This window comes from Chinchilla lanigera, unplaced genomic scaffold (assembly GCF_000276665.1).
Source record: "Chinchilla lanigera isolate Chin_1 unplaced genomic scaffold, ChiLan1.0 scaffold00049, whole genome shotgun sequence".
Classification (NCBI taxonomy): Eukaryota; Metazoa; Chordata; class Mammalia; order Rodentia; family Chinchillidae; genus Chinchilla; species Chinchilla lanigera.
Window position 1 is genome coordinate 5,049,235 of NW_004955450.1, and position 8,023 is coordinate 5,057,257.

Here is an 8,023-nt window from a genome sequence, read left to right on the forward strand (position 1 = left end):
CCCTGAAAATAAGTTATCTCTGTAGCAGTTTCCTCTGGTTGTTTTCTTGGTTATAACTTCAATTTCTCTATTGGTGTCATTGCATCTTAATGTTCATAGTGAGTTTCACACAGCTTTTGTTCCATCATTGCCATTCTTTCTTATTTTTGCATTACCTTTAAGAGATTTAGGTTCTTACTAATTTGTTTACATACTCTCTTAACTCAGTCTTCAGTGAGATTCTTCAAGGTTAAAGAACTTGGTTCTAATCCCAAGTACCTTAGAAATAGTTGGAATAGCAGAGGAAACATAATTTTCCTTTGTACTCTTTGGATTTTCAGTTTTTGCTCTATATTTTTGGCAAGTCACTATATTAGAAAGTGCCCTGATGTGGACAGTAAAACTTAATATGTTGTGTGTGGTCTCAATGACCTGCTTTAATCTTTTTTTTTTCTCTAGGAAGAGTTAGGATTTTTGTTCTAAAAGATGAAATAGACATTTTGTTAAGCCTTTCCTGAGTCTCAGAAAGGAGTGTATAATGTGACTTCTTCTAAATGTTTCACATTTTTTATCTTACAGTTCTTTTGCCAAGAAAATGGTTGGTTTGATCTTGGATACATACCGTCCATGCTGATGGGACAGGATCCAATATGAATATAAGTGATGGAGGAAGACGACGCTTTGAGGATAATGAACATACATTACGTATATATCCTGGGACAATTTCAGAAGGAACAATCTATTGTCCAGTTCCTGCCAGAAAAAACTCCACAGCTGCTGAGGTGATTGACTCTCTTATAAACAGACTTAATCTAGAGAAAACAAAATGTTATGTCTTAGCAGAGGTGAAGGAATTTGGTGGAGAAGAATGGATACTCAATCCAACGGACTGTCCCGTTCAGCGGATGATGTTGTGGCCCCGGATGGCTCTGGAAAATCGTTCAAGTGGAGAGGACTACCGCTTCCTTCTGAGAGAAAAAAACCTTGATGGATCTATTCATTATGGCAGCCTTCAGTCATGGCTACGGGTAACGGAAGAACGTCGCAGGATGATGGAACGGGGTTTTCTTCCACAGCCTCAGCAGAAAGACTTCGATGATTTATGTAGCTTACCGGATTTGAATGAGAAAACACTCTTAGAAAACCTACGAAATCGCTTTAAGCATGAGAAAATTTATACTTACGTTGGCAGTATTCTAATAGTTATTAACCCATTCAAATTTCTTCCTATTTATAACCCCAAATATGTCAAAATGTATGATAACCATCAGTTGGGAAAACTTGAGCCCCATATATATGCTGTGGCTGATGTAGCTTACCATGCAATGCTTCAGCGCAAAAAGAATCAGTGCATTGTGATTTCAGGAGAGAGTGGTTCTGGGAAGACTCAGAGCACAAACTTTCTTATTCACCACCTTACTGCCCTCAGTCAGAAAGGATTTGCCAGTGGAGTTGAACAAATTATTCTTGGAGCTGGACCAGTACTTGAGGTAAGTGCATAGACAATGTCATGTTTGTTACCTGATGTAGAGTTTACAAATAAAAGCAAAATTTTGTCAATAAGTCTTCTTCACAAATGAAAGCATTCATAAACTGAGGTATCACTGTAGTAGTTGCGAAAGACTAGGAATTATGGGGATTGGAGATATGTTGGTCAAAGAGCACAAAATTTCAGTTAGACAAGATGAATAAGTTCATCAGTGTATTGTGTACTTGAAAATGTCTTAACAGTAAGTTTTTGTTCTTACTGTAAATAAATGATAAGAATGTGAGACAGGGCATACACAAATAGCTTGATTTAGCCATTCCAGGATGTACAGATAGGAAACATCAAGTTGTATGCCTGTTATGGTTGATACATTGTGTCAGCGTGATAGTCTAGAGGCTTAGCTAAGTGACTCAGCAGTTCTACATCCTGTCCTGAAAAGGACATGCCCTTACCTGGGATGTTGTGCATAGTGTCGATTTGAGAAGTTTAGAAGGTTAACTAAGTGACTGAGCAGAGGGTCAGGGTGCTTTCTTTGTATTCATCCTGAGCCTGTGCAGGAGGAGGGCAGGAGTTCATGTGAGTGCTACATGCTCCCCGGGTGGGCGTAGCCTGCTTACAATATAAGGAGGGAAAGAAGCTTGTTCCCCCAACTCCTTTTGCTCTTGTTGCTTTTGCTTTTGTGTGCTGCCTTGAAGTGTTGCCCCTGTGCCCTGCCACTGTGCCTTGGAGCGAGCTGATTATAGACTGAAACCTCCACAAACTAAGCTAAATAAACCTTTCCTTCCTTAATTTTGGGCATTGGGTATTTTGTGTCAGCAACCAGAGAAAAGTAACCAAGACAATGCCATAAATATTTACAATTTTTATTTACCAATTAAAAGAGCAAGAGGAAAGAGAATATAATTTTTGTTTCAGACCTGAAAGGAAAAAATAGTATTACTTAGTTGGTAGGTTTTTTTTGTTTTGTTTTCTAGGGAGTCCGTAGCTGGGGGCAGCCTACCACTGAGCTATATCTCTAATACCCCTGCTTTTAAATTACTGAATATTTATATTCTTTTTGGGGAATTGATACATATATACTTTCCTGTATATAATTTCTTGATCACTTTAGGTCCTTTGAGTCCCATTTTCTACCCCCCCTTTCCCTAATCTCTTTCCCATCTCTAGAAGTCTGCTTCCTCATTTTTCTATCAGCTATCCTCTATTTTATACTTTCATGTATATTTTGCATTTTTCATATAAGAGAAGCTATGTGTTGGAAAGGTAAAGTTTTCTTTTTTAAAAATTTTAATTTTTATTAGTACATATTTGCTGTATATAAGGATTATGTTCCTCATGGGGGGTTGATACATGTACATAACACATACTAATTCTTTTTTCACTCCTTCCTCTATCTCTTGATCCTCTTCCATTTTGAAAAAGATGCTTAATTTTCTGTGTCTGACTTATTTCATTTAATATACTCTCAAAATCCATCCTGAAAATGCCATGACGTCATTCTTCTATATGGCTAAATAATATTCCATTGTGTATAGATACCTTGCATTTTCTTTATCTGTTTGTTGATGGGGATGTAGGCTGTTTCTGCAGCTTAGCTGTTGTGAATTGCATGGCTAGAAACTGTGGGTATGCATGTATCACTATAGTATGATATCACTAATTCTTTCAGGAATATTTTACTCAGGAGAGGTGTAATTGGGTACATATCTACCAAGGAGTAGTAGTATTCTTGAATCAAATGTTAGCTTTATTTTAGTTTTTTGAGAAACTTGATTTTCAAGTTGTTGAGAAACTTGATTTTCAAGTTGTTGTACTAAGTTACATTCACACTAGTGTTTTAGAGGAGTTCTTTTTCCTTGTATCCTCATCACAATTTATTGGATTTTTGTACTGTTGTGATAGCCTTTCTGATTGGGGTGAAATAGAATCTCAGTGTAGTTTTAAAATTAAGATTTGTATTTCCCTCATGGCTAATTTGTATTTCCCTGAGACTAATGTTGGACATTTTTTTGTGTACTTATTGACCATTTGTACTTGTTGGTTCTTTTTTTATTTGATTTTTTTCTGGTACCGGGAATTGAACTCACGACCTTGCGCTTGCCAGGCAGGTGCTGTGCCTCTGAGCTAAATCCCCAGCCCCGACCATTTATACTTATTTTGAGAGATGTCAGTTCTTTTGCCCATTTACTGATTGAGCTATTTCAATTTTTTATTAATGAAGTTTCTTAACATTTTAAGTACATATAATGATTACATTCATCATAAGGATTTTGTACCTATACATAATATAACTTGATTCTTTTTTGCCCTATTCCTCTACCGTCCCTGCAGCCTCCCTTCCCCTCCTTATTTATAACAGCTTTGTTTCTCATTTTTTTTTTCTTTTCCCTTCTTTCCTTTCCCCCTTCCCGTCCTTCTTCCCTCTCCCTAGTTCTGCTTCCCATTTGAACATTTTCTTCCTGTTTCACAATATCTACTACATAGTTTGGTCCTTATTTACACTTTCAGTTTCTCACACCAGAGAAACAATGGCAGTATTTATACATGTGTGTCTGATTTATTTTACGTGAAGAAAATGATCTCAAGGTGCATCCATTTAGCTAGAAATGTCTCAAGCTTATTCTTCTTTATGGCAGAGGCATACTCCATTGTAAAAAAAACCCACACATTTTTATGCATTCATCAGTTGATAGGCATTAGGGGTTGTTTCCAAGATTTAGTTATTACAAGCTGTGCCGATAAAAACAAGGGTGTGCATATATTACTGTGGTAGAATGCTCTTAGTTCTTTAGGGAGGATACCAAGAAGGGGAATAACTGGGTCAAATGGAACCTCTAGTCCTTGTTTTTTGATGAATCTTAACACTGATTTCTACAGTGGTTGTGCCAGTCTGCACTCCCCACAACAGTGGAGAAGGGTTCCTTTTCCCACACAGCCCTGCCAGCATTTGTTATTCATTGATTTGTTAATAATAGCTAATCCTTCTGGGGTGAGATGGAATCTCAGTGTTGTTTTAATTTGCATTTCTTGAATGACCAGTGATGCTGAACAGTTTTTCATGTATTTATTTTCATGTATTTCATTTATTTACTGTTTCTTCTTTTTCATCTGAGAAGTATCTGTTTCTGATGCCTGTTTTGGAACTGTGTTTTTAAATTTGGGAGGTCTGATTTTTTTTTTTTTTTTTTTTGAGTTCTTTATATATTTTAGAATTCTTTTTTCCCCACACTAAGGGTTGTCTCTTCACTCTGTTGGGCGGTTTCTCTTGCTCTGCAAAAGCTTTTTAATAAGATAAGATCCCAGTTGTTGATTCTTTGTGATAGTTCCTGTGTGATTAGGGTTTTGTTTATAAAGTCTTTACCCACAATGATGTCTTCAAGACTTCTACTTATTCTGTCTTCCAACAGATTTAATGTTTCTGTTTTAACATTTAGATCTTCGATCCATTTTGAATTTAGTTTACTGCGTGGTGACAGGTATGGGTCTACTTTTAGTCTTAGGTATGTGGAAAACCAGTTTTCCCAGCACATTTATTAAAGAGGCTATGTTTCTTCCAGTGAAGGTGTTTGGCACCTTTGTCAGAGATAAGGTGGCTAAGTATGTCTGGAGTTTTTTCTGCATCTTCCTGAATCTTCCAATCTGTTCCATTGATCCTCAGGTCTATTGTTTGGGTGTTTTTTTTTTTTTTTTTTTTTTTTGCCAGTACCAGCTGTTTTTATCACAGTAGCTTTGTAGTATAATTTCAAGTCAGGCATTGTGATGCACCCTGCTTCTCTTTGTTGCCCAGAATTGCCTTTGCTATTCTATCTCTTCTGGTTCCAAATGAATTTTAGGGTTGTTCTCTCTAATTCTGTGAGATATGCTGTTGGAATTTTGATTGGGATTGCATTAAATCTGTATAACAATTTTAGAAGTATGGCCATTTTCACTGTATTGGTTCTTCTTACCCAAGAGCAAGGGATATTGTTCCATTTTCTGATATTCTTTTCAATCTCTTTTTACAGAGTACTGTAGTTTTCAATGTAGAGGTCTTTTACATCCTTCATTAGATCGATTCCTAGGTATTTGATTTTTTTTTGGATGTTTTTGTGAAAGATATTGTTACCCTAATTTCTCTCTCAGTGAGTTTTTTATTTGTGTACAGGAAGGCTGTCGATTTTTGATTTTGTATCTAGTTATGCTACTGAATTTTGTTAATAACTCTGGAATTCTTTTGGTGAAGTTTTTGGGTTCTTCCAGGTAGAGTGTCATGTCATCTGCAAATAATGATGATTTAACTTCTTCCTTTCCTATTCTTATTCCTTTTATTTTTTTCTCTTGTCTAATAGCTCTGGCCAATGTTTCCAGAACTGTGTTGAGTAAGAGTGGTAACAGTGGGCATCCTTGTCTTGTTCCTAATTTTAGAGTGAAACCTTTCAGTTTTTGTCCATTTAGTGTGATGTTGGCTGTTGGTTTGTCACAGATGGCTCTTATCAGATTGAGGAAAAGATCATCTTTTCTGATTTTGTGTAGGGTTTTTATGTGTGTTAGACTTCGTCACTTTTTCTGCATCTATTGAGATGATCATACAGTTTTTGTTCTTGGCTCTGTTAATATGGTATGGTGTATTACATTTATTGGTTTGCATATGTTGAACCATCCCTGCATCCCTGGGATGAATCCTACTTGGTCATTGTGTATAATCTTCTTGATGATTTGCTGCATTTTGTTTGCCAGTATCTTATTGAGGATTTTTGCATCTGTCTATGTTTATTAGTGAGATTGGCCTATAGTTCTTTTTCTTGGTTGGATGCTTCTGTGGATCCTTTCTCGTTGGATTTTGGTATCAGGGTAATGCTTGCATCCAGGAATTTGAGAGTATTGTTTCCCTTTCAGTTTCATTAAAGAGTTTGAGAAGCAGCAGCATTAGGTCTTCTCTAAATTTCTTGTAGAATTCAGCATTGAATTCGTTAGGGCCTGGGCATTTCTTTGTTGGTAGGTTTTTAAATTATATCTTCAGTATCACTGATAGATACTGGTTTATTTAGAAGTTTTATATCTTTCTGGTTCAGCTTTGGTAATTCGTATGTATCTAGGAACCTGTCCATTTCTTCTGCATTTTTCAACATACAGAATATCGGTTCTTAAAGTAGGCATAGATGATCTTCTGGATTTCTGCAGGATCTGTTGTGATTTCATCCATTTCATTCCTAATCATATAAATTTGAGTCTTTTCTTTCCCTTTCTGATAAGTTTGGGTAAGAGTTCGTTGATTTTATTTAATCTTTTAAAAAACTGACTTTCTGATTCATTGGTTCTTTGTATTTTGTTAGTCAGTGTTGCTTTAATTTCTTCTCTTTATAATTTCCTCCCTACAAGCTTTGGGCTTGACCTACTTTTCTTTTTCTAGATGCTTGAGGTAATATTAAGTTGTTTATTTGAGCTCATTCTTTTACTGATATGGGTATTCACTGGTATAAATTTCCCTTGTAGGATTGCTTTCATTGTGTCATAAGTTCCAGTATATTGTATTGGCATTATTTAATTGTAGAAACTAATTTATTCTTTAATTTCATCTGTTATCCATTGGTTCTTCAGGAGGGTGTTATGTAATTTCCATGTGTTTATGAGATTCTTGTAGTTTCTTTTGTGAGTGATTTCCAGTATCATTGCACTATGATCTGATAATATCCATGGGATAATTTCAGTTCCTTTGCATTTACGTAAGCATGTTCTATGAGCTAGTATGTAGTCTGTTTTGGAGAATATCCTGTGTACAGCTGAGAAGAATGTGTATTCTGATGTTGTGGGGTAAAGCACTTGTAGATATCTACTAAGTCCATTTGTTCAAAAGTTTGGTTCAATTCTAATATTTCATTATTAAATTTTTTTTAGTTGATTTGTCTATTTGTGACAGTGTGGCAATGAGGCCCCCCCTTACATGTATATGAGTGCTTATTCAATTTTTCATATTCATTAATATGTTTTATATAGTTGGGTGCCCTGGTATGTATTGCATATATATTTATGATTGTTTCCTTCTGAATTGTTTCCTTTACCAGGATGTAGTGACTTTTTTTGTCTCTCTTAATCAGTTTTTGCTTGCAGTCTTTCTCTGCAAATACAGTAGATATCCTTGCTTTTTCTGGGTTCCTGTCACACGGAATATTGTTTTCCATTGTTTGACTTTCAGTCTGTGAATTTCTTTTTTAATTAAATGTGTTTCTTGTATGCAGCATATTGTTGGATCTTGCTTCTTGATCCATTCTAACACTCTGTTTCTTTGATTGGTGCATTAAGACCATTAAACATTGATAGTTATAACTGATATTTATTGACTTATCCTTCTCATGTTATTTTCCTGTTGCTAGCTTCCTTTTCTTGCCCTGTGTTAAATTGTTTGCCTTGACTGATGGATTAATTCTATTGGGTTCGTGGAGTTGTAATCCTTGTTACCTCTTTCTACAACGTCCTTTGGAACATTTTGGAGTGTTGATTTGGTAGTCATGAATTTCCTCTGGTGTTCTTTGTCATGGAAGTATCTTATTTCTGCATCAGTTTTGAAAGATAGTTTTG

General features: G+C 35.7%; 1 protein-coding gene across 7 annotated transcripts in view; it reads left to right on the plus strand.

Moving 5' to 3' along the window:
- The first annotated feature begins 562 nt into the window (after positions 1 to 562).
- Positions 563 to 8,023, plus strand: part of Myo9a (myosin IXA) — a 207,138-nt gene continuing 199,677 nt past the window's right edge. For all 7 annotated transcript variants that reach the window (XM_013518986.1, XM_013518991.1, XM_013518987.1 and 4 more), the window contains exon 1: positions 563 to 1,469. In XM_013518986.1, coding sequence (XP_013374440.1) covers positions 630 to 1,469 — 840 coding nt within the window. In that variant the 5' untranslated portion in view covers positions 563 to 629. The remainder of the gene's footprint in view (positions 1,470 to 8,023) is intronic.